We start from the raw sequence: 23,327 nt of genomic DNA on the forward strand, positions 1-23,327 counted from the left end.
TGTAAGTTTCACTGTAGGATGGCAACATTTACAAAAAACCGGGACATCAACCTCTGAAAAACAGCACATTCAGTTTTCTCCTTGTCTGGAAAACATTTGACAGACTATGTTAGGTATTGATCAGATTCTTGTAACACTTTCCTTGCCTGGTTCCTGGTCACAATAATACTATTTATTAAATGCTCTTATTTTATATGCTCTTTTGTGACTTGGGTACACAGAGACGGACCCAAATCCTACCTTCCAGAAAGTCAGTCTAGCAAGGAGAGGCTGACATATAAAAAAGTAAAACACCTTAAAAGTTTTTTTGGCTATACAGGCTATTGTTTGGGCATAAAGCAGGGGCCGGTCAATTCTGGGGATGAGAGAAAAGAACAGCTTCAGAGGAATTCTGGGGATGGGAACAGTTCAGGAACTGTTTCAGAGGAAGTAATGCTTCAGCTGAGTCTTTAAAGACATTTCTCTTGGCCAGCTAGGAGGGAGCAGGTTCTTCAGAAGGCTTGAAATAGCTACACACTGTTTTGGGTGTTACAATCTAGGAGCAAGGAAGAGTTACAGTGATAATAATAGCTAACATTTCTAATGTATAATAAGAGCTAGGTATTGTGCTAAATAAGCTACAGAGATGATCTCAACACAAAACTAATGATATTACCATTTTACAGGTGAGAAAAGCAAGGGTAATGGATTAAGACTTTTGCCTGAAGGCCACACATAAAACAGTGAGTTTTAACTCAGGAAATTGACTACAGAGCCCTAGTTTTTTTAACCACAAACCAGAGGAGTGACATGATCAGATTTCAGCGAGATTTCTTCCAGACGCAGTGAAAGGGATGGATGGGAGATGGGCAGCAGCAACTCTGTTATCAGACAGAACAATAAAGGAGGCTGTCTAAGCACTAAGGGTTACTGAGGATCAGCACTAGGGCAGAGGCTGCGGAGACCGGGGCAGAATATTTGAGAAATATTTGCATAGACAGCTCTCAGGGCTTGGTGTGGTTTGACGTGGTCCTCCGTGGGCAGCAGCGAGGGCCCTTACCCTGGTTTGGGCTTTGAGGGCAAGGCGCGCAGGGCCCCCCCCCCCCAGCAGAGATCTCGGATTAACGGAGGCGTTTGGGTTTGGAGACGGTCAAGACGCTCCGACCCCAACCGTTGGCGGCGGTGAGTGGGATTGCTACTTTCGGCGCCGGAGCCCGCCCCACCGCAACGGAAAGAGCTGAGTCATTCCGGCGGGGCGTGTTGGGTAGGGTCGGGGCGGAGCTGGAGCCAGATCCCCCTCCTCGCTCCCCCTTCCGCACCCCCGGCCCGCTCTGACTCTCGCGAGAGCCCTACAGGCTATAAAGGCAGCGCCTCACGCGTGCTTCGCGCATCTTCTTCCTGACTGGTCTTGGTGGTTTTTGTGTAGGAACTGGTGAGTATGTGGGTGGCGAGGCCTCGGCGGAGCGAAGCGCCCCACGGTCCGCTGGTGGCCTTTTCTTCCTCCTCCCCGAAGACCGCCCGGCTCAACTAGGGTCGCTGTGTTGGGGGAGGCGACAGAGCGAGGCCTGGTGCCTGAGAGTGGTCGGGCCGTATGGGCACCCTCACGTTCCCCCCCACCCCCTTGTGGTAGCGCGGACCTGGTTGAACCCCGCGGCTAATGTCGACTCGAATCTCCTTTTTCCCCGGCAACCCGGGCAGAGGGCGCTGATTGGCTTGGCGTGGCGGCAGAGCGGGCTGGTGGTAGTGAGGTCCCCGGGACTAGTCTCCTGCCGGGCAGGGCGTGGCGGGTTCGGGAAGTTTCTAGAAGGGACCTGGAAGTTGACCTGAGGCTTACCCGTCTGTCGTGTGTTAAGGGTATAGGTTGTTCCCGGTCCCGACCCGTAAGTCACTGTGGAGCTTCGGATTCCTTTCCCCTGTCTTTATTTTTCCATTTGCAGCGTAGGGTTTGTGGTGATCCCAAATGTCCTCAATGAAGACTGGGTACTCTTCTGCTGGTGCTTTCCGAAGTGCTCAGGTTGGGGTGTTGATGGGAGTGGCAGGAGAGTACCTGAAGTGGGGTTTCGGGGAGTGGCTTTCACTAGGGAAGCTCTTGGGCAGGCTCCTTGAGGAGGCCAACGCCAGCTGGAAGTCCACCAGCCTTTCTCCCGATTGGCTGGCGTTAGTGGCTCTGGGGACACCTGGCAAAAAGCAAGTTTGGGCAAGGAGGCTATTCATGTTAGGGTAACTATATTTGGTCACCATGTTGCAGCGTGCCTTTCTGGTTGATTTTGTTGCTGTTATTAAAGATGTTAAGCAGTAAAAAGTTTGCGATGATCGATGGTCACAGCGTTTCTTTTGGTTGTCGTTTTATGAAACAAAAACTTTGGGACTTGGAACGTTAGCTTCTTGGAGCTTTCAAACCGATAGCTTACTGGGTTAAATGTTAACTCCTTATCTTGGTGTTGACCTGGTGAATCCAGTGCAAGATTGCTTTTTAGTAATAAATCAGTTCTTGTACATATTATTGCCACAGGATCTTGGCCCCGAGGTCAGAAACTCATTTTTGAAACGCTTGTAGGGCTTGAACACAACACCTAAAGATTTGAAATTGAGCAGATGCCAGAATCTTAGTCTTGCCTCTCAGAGAGTTGGGATTGGCTTTAGAGTTTGTGCTCTGGCGCATGTCTACCTGCAGAAAGATCAAGGGTGCCTCCCACATTATGAAGGAAGATGGAGGCACGGTCCAGGGAAAGGGGAACATGACTACTACAGGGGGTCAGGTACTCAGTGTTCGTGGCATTGTGCGTTGGGGTTTGAGAGTTGTCGGTGTGTCGTCTGTCTGCCCGTGCCCCCCCCTTCTGTATAGTGAAAATACGGAAGAAAATGCCATTGCACGAATGACGGTTCGGGAAAAGTAATAGAGGTTACTTTATAAAGAAATTGCCGTTTTTAAATGAAAACAAAAGCTGAGATTCAGAGCCGTGTAAAATCTGTTTTTGTTTCAAAAATTGGAAAGCTCAGCTTAGGCTTCTTACTAATATGGAAGTCACGTATTCCGGACCACTTTATTCTACAGCTAAGTTTCTTTTCTTTCTTTTTTTTTTTTTTGTGAGGAAGATCAGCCCTGAGCTAGCATCCATGCTCATCCTCCTCTTTTTGCTGAGGAAGACCGGCTCTGAGCTAACATCTATTGCCAATCCTCCTCCTTTTCTTTTTTTTCCCCAAAGCCCCAGTAGATAGTTGTATGTCATAGTTGCACATCCTTCTAGTTGCTGTATGTGGGCCGCGGCCCCAGCACGGCCGGAGAAGTGGTGCGCACGCCCGGGATCCAATACTGGCGGAGCGCGCACACTTAACTGATAAGCCATGGGGCTAGCTCTACAGCTAAATTTCTAAGTAGATGGAGGGTGCTGGTTATCTAGGAAAGTAAGAGTTGCTTCTTTTTTTTTCTTTTTCTTTGTTTTTTTTGCTGAGGAGGATTCACCCTGAGCTACCATCTGTTGCCAGTTTTCCTCTGTTTTGTGTGTGGGTCACTGCCAAAGCATGGCTTGATGAGCAGTGCATAGGTCTGCACCGGGGATCCGAACCCGTGGACCCCAGGCTGCTGAAGCAGAGCATGAACTTTACCACTATACGCCTGGGCTGGCCCCCTTGCTTATAATTTGTTTTCTCTTTTATCTTTTTTAGCTGATAGCAAGATGTCTTCAGGAAATGCCAGAATTGGGCACCCTGCCCCTAACTTCAAAGCCACGGCTGTTATGCCAGATGGTCAGTTCAAAGATATCAGCCTGTCTGACTACAAAGGTAAGAGTAATTACATTAGGTTCATTAAAATGGAATTATTTTACAATCTAGGGATGGCTTGTTCAATTTTTGTGTCTCTGTTATGTTTGATTACAGAATGATTTATATTTTCCAGGTCAAGGACTTTAAGGGTAGGAGGCTGTTGCCTTCATGTTGAAGTGAAGTGGTGATTATCAACAGTGATCACAGGTTAGATATCCTAGGTCCAGACTACTTTTGGAGAAAGCACATGCTTCATTATGCCTGGATATATTAGCTCAATTATTTTCTCAGTATTCCTCTTCAATTGTATTATTGATGATATTCTCATGATCTTTTTGTAAGAGGCCTTCAACGATTTAAAGTCTCAGAGCTCAAGTCTTTGGAGCTGTGACACTGCTTTTTCAGTTCAGTTTGTGAACTGTGTGTGTCACAGCTGCTGTATTAGGCAGAGCGTCTTGACTGTTTTGCCCACAAGGGAGAGTTGATGTCACAGTTGGAACAACTATTCTTTCTGTTAGTTTCATGCAGACACTTGGCAAGTTCTAATGAAGTTCTTCCTTTCTTTACCTTGCATTCCTGGAGCAGCTAGGTCTTGTGGGACAATTGAGGATATTGATTCCTTGGAATGCAAACTTGAAGCTCAGATGTCAAGTATACCTTTCTCTTTTTTTTATTTACTTTTATTTATTTATTTATTTATTTTTTTGTGAGGAGGATCAGCCCTGAGCTAACATCCATGCTAATCCTCCTTTTTTTGCTGAGAAAGACCGGCCCTGAGCTAACATCTATTGCCAATCCTCCTCCTTTTTTTTTTTCCCCCCCAAAGCCCCAGTAGATAGTTCTATGTCATAGTTGCACATCCTTCTAGTTTCTGTATGTGGGACGTGGCCTCAGCATGGCCGGGGAAGCGGTGCGTCGGTGCGCGCCCGGGATCCGAACCCGGGCCACCAGCAGCAGAGCGCGCACACTTAACTGCTAAGCCACTGGGCTGGCCCCTCAAGTATACCTTTCTTAGTGGTATAGTATTCAGTTAGTGCAGTCTGCTTTTGGGTAGGACGAGTGACTAGGTTTCCTAACACATCACACTCCTTGGTTGGAATAAGAACGGGTAAGTGGGGCCCTATGGAGGGAAGCTCCTCTCAAACAAGGTAAGTATCACCACAGAGAGGTGACCCTGGCTCAAGGGTAAAGGCACGAGGTTTAGGAAGAGCTGCTCTCTGCCCTCCAGGGCTTGACCTGCTGAGGCTTCAAAGTGCTTGTTAGGCAAAGCCCTGGAGAGGTTATTTAGATGAGTAAGTTTCTAGTGATTTGGTTTTCAAAGTGAGTGTGAAAAGGAGTAGCTTGTTTTGACTTTCAAACGTGGCTGCTACCTGGAAATAAATGAATATTTGGAATTGTTCCAATAGCTCAACCCATTAGGTATGGTGAGAGGCTGCCTGGCCAGTTGAAGATCTACTTCATTTGGTAATCTGAGTGACTTTCTGATTTCTTGTTGGTCTCTTAGTGGCTGTAGCAGAGAATCCAGCAATTCAGCTCTTTCTGGGCACTGATTGTAAGCATTGCCGTTAGGCTATCCAGTAGATAATTGCATCCTTGCTTTTGCTTTTCTTCAGTAGGGAATTTGGTGTTGGTGCTAATTTTACCTACCCACAGAAGATCAAAATCAGACTGAACAGTGTTTGTTCTGTAGTTGGCAGCTACTATGGAAGCAGGAAAATAAAGCATGGAACTGGAAGGAACTTGTTTTCATGCAGGCCCTTCTGCTGCAAGAGGTTCTGAAAGTAGCTGCTAAAAGAGACATCCATGTTGAGCATCTTGGCATTTAGCAGTTGTTATGTCTGCCATCAACCTCAAAGGGCTTCTGTTTTCCATAGGAAAATGTCCTTAGGTTTTCATTCTCTCTAAAGCAAGGAAATCTGTTTCGAAGGCTAACTTGTAACTGTTTTATTCCCCTCCAGGAAAATATGTTGTGTTCTTCTTTTACCCTCTCGACTTCACCTTTGTGTGCCCCACGGAAATCATTGCTTTCAGTGATAGGGCAGAAGAATTTAAGAAACTCAACTGCCAAGTGATTGGTGCTTCTGTGGATTCTCACTTCTGTCATCTGGCGTGGTAAATCTTTTGGTTCATTTGGCATATGAACTGTTTAACTAAGCAGCAACTGGGACTAGGAGGCTTTGGCAGTAGAGTTTCTCAAGTATTGGCTTCTGACTCCTCAGGAAAGGGGAGTGCAAAGGCTCTGACTTCTCTTGTTGCTCTCTTATTACCTGGCAGCAGAGGAAAAGCAGCTTGGGTTGCAGCTGAGTGTACTCTGGTGACCTTAACTGTCATTCACTTTACTGCTGGAAAAAGTTTTTAGTTTTTTGGGCAAGTTAGATTAGGAATGTTGGAAAAGGGGAAGGAATATAGTTAGTACTTTTGCTACACAAGGATTTTTTTTTTTAAATAATTTTATTTATTTTTCCCCCCAAAGCCCCAGTACATAGTTGTATGTCATAGCTGCACATCCTTCTAGTTGCTGTATGTGGGACGCGGCCTCAGCATGGCCGGAGAAGCGGTGCGTCGGTGCATGCCCGGGATCCGAACCCGGGCTGCCAGCAGCAGAGCATGCATACTTAACCGCTAAGCCATAGGGCCGGCCCTACACAAGGATTTGAATGTGATTGTATGTGTGGTTTTTGCTGTAGGATCAACACACCCAAAAAACAAGGAGGACTGGGATCCATGAACATTCCCTTGGTATCAGACCCAAAGCGCACCATTGCTCAGGACTATGGCGTCTTAAAGGCTGATGAAGGCATCTCGTTCAGGTATGTACCTGCTTGGGGGGCTGACATTCATCAGGAGAATTATCTGATTGGCTGAGGGCCTTTGATTTGGAGAGAGGTAGAGCCCTGATCTGTAGAGACTCCATTCTCAATTCATTCTTCTTTTCCCCCAGTTTTGTTGAGAAATAATTGACAGGCATCACTGTGGAAGTTTATACAGCATGATGGTCTCATTTCATTTTTTATGCAGGGGCCTCCTCGCTAAGGGCAAGGACAGTGCAGGTCTGGGAAACCAGCCCATTTCTATTTTCATTACTTTTCTGTTCTAACAAAGCAGTTTCTAAACCTGTATTGCCTCCCTCAAACCTTCAATCTCTTCTTCCCAGGGGCCTCTTTATCATTGATGATAAAGGTATCCTTCGGCAGATAACTGTAAATGACCTCCCTGTTGGCCGCTCAGTGGATGAGACTCTGAGACTAGTTCAGGCCTTCCAGTTCACTGACAAACATGGGGAAGGTAAGCCAATCTGCCTGGTGGCAGGAAAACAGAATGGTGGTGGGTAGGAACTAAGTCTACTCAGTAAGAAAAGAGTGATTATATTTTTTCAATAAATTGAAGTCTCTGGATTATAGTGGGTTGTTGGGGGTGTGGGGTGATGGAAAAGCTCAGGGAGGAGAATATAAAGGCTTTTTGTTCCAACTGGATATTCCCAGCTTCTGCCCTGCTCATTTAGAATCACTCACTGCTGCAGATTTAACTTATTAAAGGAGCGTAGGAGGATCTCATAGGAGTATAAAGGTAAAACAAACGGGTTAAGGGTCACATCCAGAGATAAAACATGCCATCCTTGACAAGTGTTTATTGGGAGAAGAGCTTAATTCCTATAGTCCCTATTTGTTTTATTGGGGTTTTAAAAGATAACGATAATATATGACCAGTTTTGAAATTTAGAAAATAAAGATAGGACTAAGATAACTTACCAAAGACAATAGGCAGATAGAGCTAATACACAGTTCTATCTTTTAAAAACCCATACTGTTGTACAATGCGGTTGCTGTGTTTGTAAGAATTAGTCACCAAATACTAAATTATATAAATGTTTAATGTAAAAACTTAAATTTAAGGAGAGGTAAGGGTTAGGGCTAGAAGGTTTCTAGATGAAATGTCAAGGTTCTTCATTAGAAGTTTCGGGGTCAAAGATAATGTTTTTGTGAGTCTGTCCTTGTAAAATCTAAACATGACTGAGCAGATTCAACTTAACGGTGTTTATCTAGCATTTGTTAGAGTGTAGGCCCTTCTTTTCCTATTACTCCACCACTAGTACTTCTGTCTTTATATATTGTTTTTTTTTTTTTTTTTTTTTTTTTGCTGAGGAAGATTCGCCCTGAGCTAACATCCGCTGCCAGTCTTCCTTTTTTTTGTATGTGAGCTGACACCACAGCATGGCCACTGACAGACTAGTGGCGTAGGTCTGCACCCAGGGACTGAACCTGGGCCACTGAAGCAGAGCACGCCGAACTTAACCACTAGGCTACCGGGGCTGGCCCTTTTCTATGTATTCTCATTGCAGTGTTGTGATAAAGTACTGAACTACTTGATCCCAGCTTTTGACTTTGTAAGGCTGTAGCTTTTTGACTTTGTTTCCCCCCCGGGATGTAGTTGTTACTGGAATGAGACAACCTTAGCCCAACTGAGTTTAAAGGATTCAGCTCCTGAGGCTGGAAGTGCTGGGTATGTGGGGGGAGGAGATCTTGACCCTCACCCCAAGCTTAATGTAATTGAGGACAAGATAATTGTGATCAAGTGCTGTTGATATCAGATCAAATGTTGAGGTGGACTTGGACAAATTTTTTGTTTTACTACATCTTATTTTCTTTCTCTAGAATATAAATAGTTCCGACTACCTTTCTTTTTTTTGTTTTTTTTGTGAGGAGGATCAGCCCTGGGCTAACATCTATTGCCAGTCCTCCTCCTTTTTTTCCCCTTTTTCTCCCCAAAGCCCCAGTAAATAGTTGTATGTCATAGTTGCACATCCTTCTAGTTGCTGTATGTGGGACGCCACCTCATCATGGCCAGAGAAGCAGTGTGTCGGTGCACGCCCAGGATCCGAACCCGGGCCGCCAGTTAAGTGCAGGGCCACCAGTTAAGTGCACGGAGCACGTGCACTTAACTGCTAAGCCACGGGGCCGGCCCCACACTACCTTTCTAAGGCCCATTTCAGCTCTGAGGTTGCAATTTAAAGAAGATAGAAGTTGTTAAGAGTGTATTAGTGGTGTCTGTTTTGGGGGGACCCAAAAGTGCTAGCTAGGCTAGAGTGGAAGGCTAATAGGAATCGGTGAGCATTGATACCAGAAGGCACCACTTGTAGAAGCATGTGTGGTTGTCACCCTGGTGAATTGGAGCAGAGAGCTGTTGAGAGTGCCCCCTGGTGGGGAGTGAGGTTCAGCACTAAGTGTAGGAGCTGGGGAGTGGCAAAGTCGGCCCTTTACTGGACTTTCCTAGGACCTTGCATATATAGGCTAGACTCTTGAACCCAAGCTTTCATAACTCTCTGAAGCTTGCTTCTTCAGACTCTATTCGTCTCTGCTGCTTCCCATCCCACTAGAACAGGCACAGCTTTCTGGGTGCAGCCCTTTATGGCTTATAATATGACAGTTACCATTTGAGAGCCTATGAATACCAAGCACTGTATATGAAGTGCTTTACATGTGTTGTTTATTTGACGAATAACCCTACATTCTTTTTTTTTAATTGAGATATAATTGACATAACATTAATTTTAGGTGTACAACATAATGATTTTTGTATATCCTACATTCCTATTTTTAAGGATTAATAAACCAATATTGAAATACAGCATTTACTCATAATAAATGTTGGAACTGGGATCCAAATTCAAAGGCCTTCTGTTTTTTTAGGTAATTACAATGCTGAAAAAGTCATTGTTTAGGGCCTTCTGTGTTGGGTAAGTTAGTACTCTCATACTGAGGTTACCATGACTGGTGTCGTTTTCTCCTTGGAGAGTCATGGTACTTCAGCTGCACTTGAAAGCTGGTTTATGTGGGATTCAGCCAGTTCTGCTGGGCTCCATATTGATTCTGAAAAAGCAACACTGTTGGGTATGAGTGAAACATCCAAGTGTGAATCTTTCTGTCCTGTCACTAGTTGCTAGTATGGTCTTAAGTACTGTGAGGCCTTAGTGGCAAGGAGACTAAGTTGGCAAGGTCCTTCTTTCTTGTTCGTTATTCCTCCTATATTTGTGTCATGATTTGTAATTGGGCTGTTCTAAAGCTTTATGTTTTCTTCCTAGATAGAGAATCTTTTCAGTTCCCTTTTAGCACCTACTGCCAGACTTCTGGCTGGCTCTGGCCTGGTCTTTGCTTTCATGCTGCTTTGTTCTCTGCAGCTTGTTTATACTTAGGACCTGTGTTTTAACCCTTTCGTGCCAATAACTGAGACCAATAACTGTGTAACAATCTGACGGAGATTTCAGGAAAGTAATGGCAGCTGGGTCTGCCATTTAATGCTTGTTCCATCCATACCTTGTTCCCAGGCAGCTAGTTGCAGTCTAACATCTGAGGCTGTGACATCCTTGGACCAAAAGTGACTTCTTTCTCTCACTTGAGCAAGTGAGACTTTTGCTGCTCCATTACTGGACTTGGGTGACTACATGTCTCGTAGCAGACAAATAGCAAATGGAAGTGGAAAATCAGAGATTGTTCTTTGCCTCACTTTCTTCAGGTTAGCCCAAGGAGCATTGCTAGCTCAAGATTGTAGGGAAAGGTTGAAGGCTATGCTTTCTGTGTAAATATGTGATTTTGAGTCAAGCTCAGACCTTTGGTTACCAAGGGGTAGAAGGCAGTTGCTAAGTGCAACAAGCATGGCCATCTGGGGAGGTCCTTAGTGCTTTGTACTTCAGGCTATCCAGTTAAAGAACACTGTGGAGGCAGACTGGTTGCTGCCTTCAGATCTCTGAAGGGCTGCCGGAGGGAAGAACAGCTTAGTGTTAATGGGTTTACAGTCCTAGCTTTGTCAGTTATTTAGCTTATTTTTCTCTTGGGTATGAGGGCAAGTCATTTAAGTTGTTTTTTTTTAATTAGTTTTTATTGTAGTAATATATGTAGCATAATTTGCCATTTTACATGTACAATTTAGTGGCATTAATTACATTCACAGTGTTGTGTATCCATCACCACTATGCATTTCCCAAACGTTTTCATCATCCTAAATAGGCTGTAAACATTAAGCAGTAAACTCCCCATTCCCCTTTCCCTTCAGCCCTTGGTAACTTCTATTTTCTGTGTCTATGAATTTGCCTATTCTAGATATTTCATGTAAGTGAAATAATACATTTGTCCATTTATGTCTGGTTTCTTTCACTTAGCGTTGTGTTTTCAGGTTTCTCAAGGTTCATCCATGTTGTAGGATGTATCAGAACTTCATTCTTTTTTAAGGCTGAATAATATTCCACTCTGTATACCACATTTTGTGTATCCATCCATCTGTTGATGGACACAGGATTGTTTCCACCTTTTGGCTATTGTGAATAATGCTGCCTAGAATATTGGCGAACAGGTATCTGAGTCCTTGTTTCCAATTTTGGGTATATACATAGGAGTGGAATTGCTAGGTCATGTGGTAATTCTATGTTTCGCAGCTTCTTGAGAAACTGCCACACTCTTGAACACAGCAGCTGCACCATTTTACATGCCCACCAGCAATACCGTGGGTTCTCTATATCCTTGCCAACACTTTATTTTTTTACTAGAGCCATCCTAGTGGGTGTGAAGTGGTATCTCATTGTGGTTTTGATGTGTTTTCTAATGACTAGTGAAACTGAGCATATTTTCATGTGCTTATTAACCATTTGTGTATCTTCTTTGGAGAAATGTCTATTCAAGTCCTTTGCCCATTTTTGAATTGGGTTTATTTGTATATAAGCAGATATTTATATATCTGTTATCAGATAACAGATAATATGAATAATGAAAATGTTTTCTCCTATTCTGTGGGTTGTCTTCACTCTTTTGATAGTGTCCTTTGATGTACAAAAGTTCTTAATTTTGATCAAGTCCAGTGTATCTGTTTTTTATTATTGCTTTTACTTACAGTATCATACCTAAGAATACATTTTCAAATCCAAGGTCTTGCAGTTTTACCTCCCTATATTTTCTTCAAGGAGTTAATGGTTTCAGCTCTTATATTTAGGGCGTTGATCCATTTTTTAGTTAATTTTTTGTATATAGTGTGAAGTAGGGTTCCAACCTCATTTTATATATGGAAATCCAGCTGTTCCAGCACCATTTTTTGAGAAGCATTTATATTTATTTTTAAAAAGATGTATTTGAAGCATGCATAACATTACAGAGAACATATGAATACCCATTTACCTATCTACTGTTAACAAATCTTAATATTTTGCCATATATGCCTTAGACAAATTATTTTTAGAATATACAATTGAAGCTATTACTTAATTTCTTTAAATTTCAAGTGCTGCATGAATAAATTAGGTATAATAGTATTAGGGCTATGGTGAGGATTAAATTACATGTTTGTAGTTAGCCTTCCACTAAAAGGCTGAATGATCTCCAACTATAGGGTAGGCTTCTTGGTGCCTGAGTGTTCAGGCTCTTTAGGGCTAAAATTTGGTTTTGAGGTATCCATTTGTCCATGGGAGGAGAGTAGAGCTCACCACTGAGCAGGTTATTAATTAGTAGTATCTTTCTCTTGCAGTGTGCCCAGCTGGCTGGAAGCCTGGCAGTGATACCATCAAGCCTGATGTCCAGAAGAGCAAAGAATATTTCTCTAAACAGAAATGAGCACTGGGCCATTTTAGGGCCAGGCTGCAGTGGGCAGCCGAAACGAAACTTCTTTTGTTGTACTATTGTCATGCTTAAAATACAAGACCTTAGACTCAACCCAGATATGATATGGGACAGGACAGGCTTTTCCTGCAGGGGTTGGGGAGGCCAGCCTTCCTTCCTCTGGAGGGAATGGCCTGAGTTGTGCTGCGGGGCAGGCCAACTGATGTGTGCAGTAGTGGGGCATCACTTTTGATCTTTTGTAGTTTCTATTAAACTTGAACTGAGACCTTGTTGATTATTCATTTTAGGGGGCATTAGCCTTTGATTATAAGAGGAATTTACTCTTTGTTTTCCCTCTTTTTTTGAGCTTAACGTGTTGCCAAATCCTCTTTTTGCTGAGGAAGATTGGCTCTGGGCTAACATCCGTGCCTATCCTCCTCTACTTTATAGGGGGCGCTGCCACAGCATGGCTTGATAAGCAGTGCGTGGGCCTGTGCCGGGGACCCACACCTGCAAACCCTGGGCCACCGAAGTGGAGCACGTGAACTTAACCACTACGCCCCCAGGCTGGCCCGTTTTCTCTCTTTTAGGGGAAAATAAGGAGTGAGAGCTGCCTTAGAATCAGGAAATTATATTGAGGGGAAATGCAAGTAGACACGGAATGGAACTGAACCAAGGTGTTGACATTTTGTTTCACCATATCTGAGGGAGAAGGGCGAGACCTGCTATAGTATTGGCCAAGGCACTGCAATTTATGCTGTAGGGTGGGTTGCAGGTTAAGGCCCCAGTGAGATTTCTTGGACATTAACCTTTACACTATTGGGAGGACTGCATGAGAACCTGAAGCTTGGCCTTTTCTAATAAATGTCTGGTACTGGCTCTGTAAAAGATCAAAATTAGAGGCTTCTGTACCTTTGGAACTCAAAGAGGGAGGTGGGGGCAAACACAGGGCTGGTTTTTTTAGGGTAGGGCTTTTGGTATCAAAAGGACAGTGCTGAGTATTTCTCGATTTCCTTGGGTCCTGGCATTGATTTGAGGGTACTCCTTTTTTGCTCCTCATTCATAGCATTGTCCTGAGGGAGGGTGTCGGGAGAAGGTGGGTTCCTCGTGGGCCCTCAGGCTAGGGCAGATTCAGAATTAAGGATCCTGTGTATCATGTGGTGCCCTTCCAGACACTTTTATCAGCTTCCCCAGTCTACCCACCCCTCCAGTATTCAGATAAACAAGACAGCAGCAGTACAGGATGCCTACTGGTCTAGTAACTGCTCAGCCGCCTCCATCCTGTAACACAGGGTTTTAAGAAGAGACAAGTTCTCTGACCTGATGTGTCTCTAGGTAGACTCCGGAAAGCATTTGGGCTGGGGACCCCATTGTCCTGGATTGTGTCCAACTACTTTACCCAGGGGAGGTGGAGGAATGTGGGACCTGATGTCTTGATAATAACAGCCTACACATGCTTACTATATGCCAGGCTGTTTCTGTTTTCTGTTTCTATTTATTCCGTCCTTAAACCAGTGAGGCAGGTACCATTACTTAGGGGCTAGTTGCCCCTTAGTTAATAAGCAGCATCTTGGAGCACTGCAGAGAAATGGTAACAGGCAATAATCCCATATTCCAAAACAGGTGGGAATTCTGGATCAGCCTTGGTCTCTGATTTGTGTCTTGACTAAACTTCTTTGAGCCTTGTTACCTTAATTGAAGATGTCTACTATAATTCTTTTACCAAAAATAATCTTCTAGCCAAAATAAAACCTCTTGCCTTGCCAAAGCCAAATAAGTTTTAGCAAGTACCACTGTATCATAAATAGGGATTCCACAAGGGAGAAGAATATTATGGGCCAGGGGAGGTAGGTGGTGAGACCCTGGGGCTGACCCAGCCCCGGACTCGGCTGGGTTTCTGAGGCTTCTTGGGTGTGAGGGTGGTAAAGGGAAACTCAGGGGATGAAGAGCTAGGCTCCTCTGAGGGCTGGGCCAAGCCTAACAAAGCCAAGCGTTGGGCAGGTGGGGTGGAAAAGTAGGCCTTCTGCTCTTCAGAGTAGCGCTCCTGGGGTGTCACGGCATCCCGGTAAGTCCAGTCACGCCAATGGAAATTGAAGCCTTCAAGTAGGGTGATTCGGTCAGCTCTGGCAGGTACACAGTCGAGAGGCTCTTTGGGTGGCAGGTGTGGCACCTCTATTCCTGGCAGCAGCAGCACCCCTCGAATGGCAAACCAGCCCCCAAATCGGGGATGTATGCACACACCTGCTATGTGCTGGGAAGAGGGTAAAGAAATGTCATGGAGGTCACCAAGGCACCAAGTCCAACTACCATCACTTCTCAACAGACACTGATTCCATGTGTAAGCCTCTGTCACTTTTGTGGCTGGCTAGGCCAGCCCCCATTCCCTCTTCTGGACAACCCTTTTCATGAGCTCACTCTGGCCATGAGGCAGGCTTCCTTGAGCTGGGCCTCAATCAACTTCCAAGTTTCACTGCTGGTCTAGTAACTAACTGCTCAGCAGCCTCCATCCTGTAACACAGGGTTTTAAGAAGAGACAAGTTCTCTGACCTGATGTGTCTCCAGGTAGACTCCAGAAAGCATTTGGGCTGGGGACCCCATTGTCCTGGATTGTGTCTAACTACTTTACCCAGGGGAGGTGGAGGAATGTGGGACCTGATGTCTTGAGCAGCCTTCACCATTTTCTTTCTCAGTCCCTACTCATTCACACTTGGCCTCTGACCTGGGTCCCCCAGGGGTCAGCCTCCACATCCTGTCGTTGGTAGTAGTAAGCAGCCCCTGCCACATGAGCTGCTGTCTGAGCCAGAATCTTGGGGCGCCGGTTAGGGTGAACCTCATAGTCAGCGATGACTTCCATCTGCAGCTCTGGGAGGCTCTGGGATAGAGGACAAGACGGAAGCTCCTTTCAGCATGAGAGGAATCATGACCTTGTCCTAGAGAGGCCTAATTTGTGTTAACATGGTCCTGTCCTTGGAAGTCATGTTTGAAGGGAGAATGTGACCTTCAACTTGGAGGGGGATGGGGGGAGCTCCAGTGTGAAGAAAATGATATTCTGTCTAGGAGGGCCCATGTTTGAAGGGAAACACACAAGGTCTTCCTCAGAAACTTCCATTATGAGGGGTGACTTGGCTCTGCCTTCCAGAGTCCCAGTGTGGGGAAGACATGGCCCCCCTTTGGGGAGACCCAGTGTATGTGTACATATGTATGTTTACATGTGAGTGTGTGGCAGGGGAATACTGTTCGGTCCTCAAAGGGCCCCAAAGACAGCATAAAGCTTCCAGGTCTAGGGCAGACAGGTGAGAGATGCCTGGGGGATGTTCGGCTTATTCCTATTTCACTAGAAAGCCAAGGGAAGTCTGGTCTGAGGTTCATATAGTTGCCCATCAGTGTAGGGTGAGTGATATTGATTTCAGACTTCGGGGGCTGCTAGAAGAAGGTGACTGGACCTGGGGTGAGGAGGCAGAATGGGGAGAGATCACAATGTCAAGGCTGGCTTTAGGATATCCTTCTACTTGGGAAATGGCTCCTAGCCCTAGGTAGGTCTAGATCCTGCATTGAGCTTGGAAGAGCTGGAAGCAGCTGCAGATTTGGAATCTGGGGGAAAATATGAGCCTTGCTCACCTCTCTAACACGGCCCAAGTGGTAGGCCACACACTGGTCCACAGGGTCAGTCAGTGGTCGGAGATGGCAGCTCTGCAGGAAGGGCTTTAGGGCCTGGTCAAACATGGCAGGTGTGCTGAGTACCAGGAAGGCCAGGGTAGGTCCTGGCAGGGGCAGGTGGAAGGCTGGAGGCAGGAGTCCATTGTACCATGCCACCTGGAACAGAGAGAAAATTCAGGTCACGCAGGAGGGCAGGCTTAGGCCTTACCCAGGCCCATACCTTAGCTTGGCATTCAAGGCCTCATGTATCTTGCCCCAGCCTCCATCTTATTCATTCAATCAGTGAATTTCTACTGATGCTGTGTGATGTGTGTTTATGGGGGACTTGTCTTAATTTGACAAGGAGGTTAGAATAGAGAGGCAGAGAATTCATGAACAACTAAAAACAAAAAGAAATTGATTGTACTGTGATTAACACAGTGACAGGGCCAGATGAGGGTCCTCTGAATTAGAAAAGGCTTCTTGGAAGCTGAATCTTGAAGGCTAAGAAGGAAAGTGACAGGCTAATGTAGGGAGGGGGAATCCGATGTGTATTCTAAATAGAGGTAACAGCATAAACAGACAGGCAAAAAGTACAGGGCATATTTGGAGAATAGCAAATTGTCTAGTTCGATAGAAGTGAAGGGTCTGTAGAGGGGAGCGCAGGGAGAAAAGGCTGGAGAAATCAAGTAGGACTGAGATTGTGACTGGCCTTGAATACCAATTTAAGGAATATGGGTCTAGTTTGGTGACAATGAGGGGCTAGCCATTGCAGATTTAAGAATTAATCAATCTGCTGCAGTGTGGAGGATGGATTGGAGGCAAAATGACAGCAAGGATGGGCCGGCCCCGTGGCTTAGCCGTTAAGTGCACGCGCTCCGCTGCTGGCAGCCCGGGTTCGGATCCCGGGCGCTCACCGCTTCTCTGGCTATGCTGGGGCCGTGTCCCACATACAGCAACTGGAAGGATGTGCAGCTATGACATACAACTACCTACTGGGGCTTTGGGGGGAAAAAATAAATAAATAAAATCTTAAAAAAAAAAAAAAAAAAAATGACAGCAAGGAGGTTATTGCAGTAATCCAAACAAGAAATAGTGGCCTGGACCAGGCCATAGATGGGATGGATGGAAGGGAATGGATTTGGGAGATTCAGGAGACAGATTCCTAAAGGTCTTGGTGGCTGATTGGATGTGTGGGTTGGGGAGATGGGAGAAGCAGGAGCTTAGGATGACTGGCAGGGCTGCAGATGGCTCTGTTCAGTACAATAGCTGCCACTACCCAGGTCCACCTGACCCACTAGATAGGCATCCTCATTCTCCCCCATACCTGCCATCCACCACTACCTCCACCCCCTTACTTAAGCTGCTTCTGATATTTGGGATGTACATAACCCTCCTTCCTTCCAATCTATCTTTTCATATATAGCTCAACTCCATTTTTTCCTGGGAAGCCTTCCCTCTTAAGCTAGACCCAACCTACCTCTTTGTCTGTATCATCTCCCCGCACTGCTGTGGGCCACTCAGTGGAAAGGGTGAGAGTGGGCTCTTAAGCATCAGGCTAAGGCTCAAGCTGAGTTGATTTAGCTTTGTGTCCAAGCATATAGCTCAGGGCAGCGGTCACTAGATAAGGGGGAAAGGGACCTATATAAACAAGGGTAGGTGGTGGTGCCAGACTTGTGTGTCAGGCAGGCGTATAGAGTTTTTATGCCCAGCCACGCGCTGGTGATTGGCAACATCACGAATTATCCTTCTGTTGGTTGATGGAACAAACCAGTCAATTGCTTGTTCAACACCAGGTATACCCTTCTCTCCTCAGATGACCTAAATCCTAGCCATGCAAACCTTCCAGGCCTTGCCCTCTCATAACTACTTCAGGAAGCTTCCAAAGTGACTTTGGCCCTGCCGGTCCCTTTCTTCCTGTAAATTATGTAGGTGAAAGAACCACAAGGTTCCTGATCACACGGTGTCTCCCATTCATCAATCCCGCATTATATGGAGGTAAAAGGACAAACGTGAGACTGCTTCTCTACATTTTTAACCCAAGCTCCCGCTGACATCCTGTCCCCGTAGATCAGATGGACACGGGGCCAGAGGAGCTCGGGAAGAATCAGAGGGCTCCCGGGCCTCACGCAGGTGGCACCGAGGCCATTCATACACCTTGCCCTAGTACCGCAAGAAGGATAAACCAACCTGGAAGGGGTAAACCTCGAAGCCAAAAGGGCATAACGTGTCCTCTATCTTCTGCTTCAGCTTTGCGACTTGAGGCTCCATAGCGCACGCTACACGCTGAGCTTGCTGGGGAATGGAGTCTCAAGGACAACCTGGGCCGTTAAGTTTCAAGGTACTTGGACTCCATTTCCCAAGAACTACTGGGACCAACAGCGGCACAGCGATAGCTCTGCGCGATGCATGCTGGGATACGTAGTTCCTTTGGTCCTTAGAGACAACCGCCACAGAATCAGAAAGACTCGGTTTCCCGGCAAGCTTCAAGAGGGGGGATGTGACTGCCCATGTAGCTTCCAGGGAAACGTAGTTCGGCAGCCTCCAACGCCGGTTGTCTCCTCCAGAGGCGAACTCAGTTTCCCAAGTGGCGCTGCGGCAGCCAGTCCGAAGTCGGACCTGCCCGGCCTGCCCGAGGGTTTGAACCTGGCGGCGGTAGTAGACGCTGGCACAGGTTCGGCATGATGGCGCCAGTGTCCTTGATCTGGGGAGGTCTAGATCAGGATTCGGCACCTTGAACTCCCACCTGATATTTGCATATCTGAGTATCCTGCTTCTCCCCCAGTTCCCCAAGAACGCCGCTCCCCTGATTAGTCCCAGAGGCTCACTTTTGGTCTGATATTGCATCCCTACCCTTAATATTGCATCCCCACCCCCCGTTTTCCATCTGACGTTGTTTCCTTTCCTGGGCTGTGCCTCGGGTGTTCTGGGCTGGGAGAGCAAGGGCACAAGACGCCAGGCAGCCAGACCCTTGCCGCAGGCTATGAGTAGAGGCCTGAGCTGGTCTGAGCAGCTCGACGCGCTTCTCAAAGCGACTGACAGAAATGTGGCCAGGATTAAGGTGAGGGGGTGCCTGAGGCCCCCGGTTTGGGGGTGTGGGTTAAGGGACTCTAATATAGAGCTCATTGGCCTGTGCACTTGTGTCTTTTGTAGCAGCAGCTGTATCCGCTTGGGGTTTCCACCGCAGGTAAGTATTGTCCCTTTTTTTACCCCCCAGCCTTTTCTCTTTCCAGGATCTGCCTTTTTCCAGTGCCTGTACCATCCACAGTTCCTTCCAAATTCCAGCTATTTCCTTTGCTGACCAAACGTGTTTCCCCCCACACAGATAAGCCTTGCTCTTGTCCCTTCCTTATTCCCTCAGCTGGAGACCTGGCTGGGACCTGGGCTTCCCCTCATCACTTGCCTCCCCAGTCACGAGTCTGAGCACAACAGCCTTTGGCTCTAGAGACTCCTGTTGTCCCAGAGAGGCTGAGTTGGGCTGAGGCCCATAGTGCATCTTCTCTCTGGCATGAAGTTACTGTTCTCCGATCCCAGCTTCAATCCCAGGCTAAGGTGAGGCGTTGAATCCTAGGTGTGTATGTGTGGTGTTTGTGTGAGACGAGGATACCAGGGGTTGGGGAAGCCCTTTACACAGTAGCTCATAGGTGTTTCTGCCTGGGTAGGTAACTGAGATGCTAAGGCAGGCTGTGCAGGGCCTACTGGAAGAGCGAGAGCAGCAGAAGTACCAGATCTGTGCCTTGGAAGGTATCTGGCCAGTTCTTTTCTTCATGCACACATCCTCATATGCATGCATACAATTTTATTGCACACTTATATGTGTGCTTGTGTCTTGATTTGCAAGTGGAGTCTCTAGGCTCATGTGTGAAGCTTTCAGAGGGGCTGACCCGCAACTTGTCCCACTATAGCATCACTAAGGTTGCTGCAGGGGGCCCCAGAGCAGAGGGCCCTCCTCCTGGAGCAACGCCTGGAGGGGCTGAGAAGGGAACTGCAGGGCCTTCGAAGCCAGGTGCAGGAACAGGCCCAAGCCCAAATACAGACAGGACCACGAAAGTGCAGTGCTACCAGTGGCCTTCACCAAGAGCTGCAGAATGAGTAAGTGATGGGCAAGACCTCTCCTTTTTCAGGCCTCTGAACTCCTGGTACTCTGGTAGCCTCTTCTGGGCTTGTTGATTGGCATTAGAATGACACTGCTGTTATCCTTGTAGGCAACTGCTGTGGGAGGAGTCAGAGATTGTGCGGGAGGAACTGAAGTTGCTGCGGAACCAGCTGAGTAAGTAAAAGATTGGGAGTGGGTATGAGTTCACCTGTCCCCTTTTCTGGAAAGCCTTCTCGCTTTCTCAGTAAGTGGTCATAGCTCTGACTACTTAAGCTACTCAGAAGTCTGGCCAGGTATTTTGTCGTGCCTCTGATGGTATGAGTCTAGTCTTCCTAGTCAGCTTGGAAGCTTCCCAACACCTGGACCAGAATGCTTCTGTCTCAGTTTCCAGCACCAGGCTGGGCACAAGGCAGGGAGGGGAAGGGAAGAAGTTGGAGAACAGCCCCCTTATTTTCTTTCATCTGCAGGCCAGCACCAGGAGCTGCTGCTGAAACAGATGGCTGAGGGACGGCAAGCTCAGCTCCGCAGCTGGAAGGTAGGCCCAGGATCAGACCTATCTCTTCATTTCTCCCCGCGGAGGCCCCTTCCTTTTTCTGTCTGTCCTGTTCTGCAGGTAGGCCAGGATACCCTCTCCCACCCCTATCTATTCCTCTCTTCCCTGTGCTGACTCCACCTCCCTCCAAAGCTCTTCTTCCCAAGCTGTCTGCTCCAGGCCCTGAGAAACTATCCAACATGAGGGTTCCAAGTGTGTGGAAGAGGCCAATCGTGGGGTTCCTCCTGGAGAGGGAGGGGTTTGGTCCTACCTGGGCCCATGGTCTGCCAGATGTTGGAGGAGCTGCAAAGTGTCCAGGTGGGCAAGGGTCACGCTCTGGAGGCTGCCAGGACAGAGGCTCAGGATGCCCAGCAGGAGAACGACCTCCTCAGGTCAGGGGCTGTGGGTGCTTGTGGCAGTGGAAGGGATTTGTCTCACAGAGGCCAGGCGTTGGGGATCCTAGATTTGACGTGGACTGGTAGGGGTGGTATGAGTATCCGGGTTACAGCCCATAAGGGCAGTACTGGGCATTCTTTACTTGTCACTGACATACCTCTATATGTTTGGAGGATAAAGGGGGAGGATACTAGAGTCCCGGCCTCAGGAAGTAGTGCAGTTCTGTGTTGGGAGGGCCCCCTTGACCCACCATCACCATTTTTGCCTCTGATTCTATTCCCCTTTCTAGGACTCCCGTTCACATCCTCCAATCTAAGCTGCCCCTGGCTGCCACCTTCGCCATGTCTCTTTCTTCATCCAGCTCTGAAGTCAGTCTTCTGGACAGTAACAGTAGCTGGGAACTTTTAAGGAAGCTAGGTGGGGGTCAGGGCAGGGATCTCAGTTTTGGGGGAGGCTGAATCTGAATGGTGCCTTGATGTCAGCTGCCTAGTTGTTTGGCACCGGGTAGAATGGAGTTGCTGCCTCTTTCTTTGTGAATCCATCAACTTCTGTTGCTGCTTCTCCCAAGTCAGGTCTGTATGTCTCTCCCCATCGGACAGACCCAGGGCCTAGTTCTGTGTGTATCACAGTGCTTGCTGATGGTTTGTTCTCTTTTCTCTTTTTCTTCTCTTAGTTCTCCAGGGGAGCACCCTTTCTAACCTGGAGCCCAGCAACTTTCAGCTCCAGGCCCATAGCCTTGAGCAGGAGGACCTATCCTTTAAGGACTCCAAGATGCTCCTGAGTGACCTCTAAGGACTTGTAAGAGTAGTAGGATGAAGTCTCCTTTGCTCCCTTTCTCCTCCAAGGCCCTGCTTCTAGGCCCCCTGCCCCTCCCCTCTTGATCTAGCGGGTATCTGCCCTCCCTCCTGTGGCTTGTCACTGCCTCCCCATCCCTGCCCACCAACTGCAGTAAAATAAAATGGTTTAATCCTCCCTGATGTGTTTTCTGTGAATAAGCACCCACATGGGATAGACTCAGCTATCCCTTTTCTTCCTCCTGTTACTTGACTGCTTCCTGCCACCTCTCTCTCTGAAATCCAAGTTCATAGACACTTATAACTGTACCTTCTGAATGTAAGCCCTATGCTCAGTGGAACTTGGAAGGAGATGGGAGATCCCATTTTGGTGGGTAGAATGAGGTAGGACAGTGCTCTGGGGCAGTACTGCCGTGGGGATGCAGAGGAGGGCAAGACATTCTGGTGGGCCCTGGACCTGGGCAATAGGAGGCTTCCTCTCCTCGTCTCCAGCTTCTGCCTCTTGAGGCTCACTCCGGGCCCTCCACCTCTCCTTATCCTCAGCAGCCCAGCCTGCATTTCTGTAGCAGTCTCCTCCCTGGCCCCTATTCTTTCAGTCTCTGCCTCTAATCCAGTGGCTTTCAGAATTTTTTGACCTTGACCTCGACCTCCATTCAGAAATACAGTTTACATTGTTGACTAGTAAACATACATGTATATATTTATTAACTGAAATAAATTTCATGATTCAATACTTATTCTTACTAGGAGTGATACACTCTGATATTTCCTGTTATATTTTAAAAAATGCCTTGTGGCTATTGGTTCTGATCCTTCCACCACTTGGTTGCTCTCTGGAAAGTATAGGTAGACTAAGGGCAGCTTTACTTTCTCCTTACCTGGGCTTTGTATTCTAGATAGTGCAGTCCAGGATTTCCTTAGAAGCAGCAGCATCTCTCTGAGGTCTCATGAGTCTTTCCCACTGCTAAATACAGTCATGCGTTGCTTAACAATGGGGATGTGTTCTGAGAAATGCATTGTTAGGTGATTTTGTCATTGTGTGAATGCCATAGAATGTACTTACACAAACCTAGATGGTATAGCCTACTACACACCTAACCTATATGGTACTAATCTTATGGGACCACTGTCATATATGTGGTCTGTCATTGACTGAAGCATTGTTCCATGGTACATGACTTTATAGCCAAAAGATAATGCCATTCATCCCCTAAATGGATGTTTATTGAGCATAATATATATCAGTCCTGGTTTGTATTTGCCTGAGCTAAGATGTGCAGTGGGCCCATGTAAAGGTTTCAGTCTCTTAGCTCAGTCTAGGTGAGAAGAGAAGACAGTTATCTGAAATAAAAGCATAATAAAAGGCTGAGGTGAGTAGGGCAGGAACTACTTCCTGTTATGGGGTGCATTCAAAGTCCTGGCCTAACTAGCAGACAGGTCATGAAGAGTGGGCCTTTGACACCTGAATAGCTATGAGGCGATCCTTCAGCATTAGGGAGACTGCTGAGAGTGGAATGGTAGTGATCAGACTTGGGTCAAACAACTTGTTCAAA

The 23,327-nt window shown here is 46.8% G+C and overlaps 3 protein-coding genes across 4 annotated transcripts; 2 read left to right on the forward strand and 1 right to left on the reverse strand.

Moving 5' to 3' along the window:
* Positions 1-1,303: 1,303 nt before the first annotated feature.
* Positions 1,304-12,606, forward strand: PRDX1 (peroxiredoxin 1). Its single transcript, XM_004442019.3, has 6 exons — positions 1,304-1,411; positions 3,646-3,762; positions 5,703-5,856; positions 6,432-6,554; positions 6,899-7,029; positions 12,250-12,606. The coding sequence occupies exons 2-6, from the start codon at positions 3,657-3,659 to the stop codon at positions 12,333-12,335; spliced, it is 600 nt and encodes a 199-aa protein (XP_004442076.1). The 5' UTR covers positions 1,304-1,411; positions 3,646-3,656; the 3' UTR covers positions 12,336-12,606.
* On the reverse strand, positions 11,499-18,231 carry MMACHC (metabolism of cobalamin associated C). 2 transcript variants are annotated; one of them, XM_004442018.3, is made up of 4 exons: positions 18,147-18,231; positions 15,939-16,133; positions 15,040-15,192; positions 11,499-14,571 (listed from the first exon to the last, which is right to left on the reverse strand). In XM_004442018.3, the coding sequence occupies exons 1-4, from the start codon at positions 18,225-18,227 to the stop codon at positions 14,152-14,154; spliced, it is 849 nt and encodes a 282-aa protein (XP_004442075.1). In that variant the 5' UTR covers positions 18,228-18,231; the 3' UTR covers positions 11,499-14,151. The 2 variants fall into 2 exon arrangements, with proteins under 2 accessions (XP_004442075.1, XP_087302170.1); XM_087446044.1 differs by lacking the exon at positions 15,040-15,192.
* On the forward strand, positions 16,133-21,952 carry CCDC163 (CCDC163 homolog). Its single transcript, XM_087447081.1, has 7 exons — positions 16,133-19,252; positions 19,381-19,508; positions 19,619-19,700; positions 19,862-20,048; positions 20,162-20,226; positions 20,520-20,587; positions 21,654-21,952. The coding sequence occupies exons 1-7, from the start codon at positions 18,940-18,942 to the stop codon at positions 21,759-21,761; spliced, it is 951 nt and encodes a 316-aa protein (XP_087303207.1). The 5' UTR covers positions 16,133-18,939; the 3' UTR covers positions 21,762-21,952.
* Positions 21,953-23,327: the final 1,375 nt, after the last annotated feature.

Source organism: Ceratotherium simum, chromosome 22, assembly GCF_057802395.1.
Source record: "Ceratotherium simum simum isolate JZ-2026a chromosome 22, ASM5780239v1, whole genome shotgun sequence".
NCBI classification, from domain to species: Eukaryota; Metazoa; Chordata; class Mammalia; order Perissodactyla; family Rhinocerotidae; genus Ceratotherium; species Ceratotherium simum.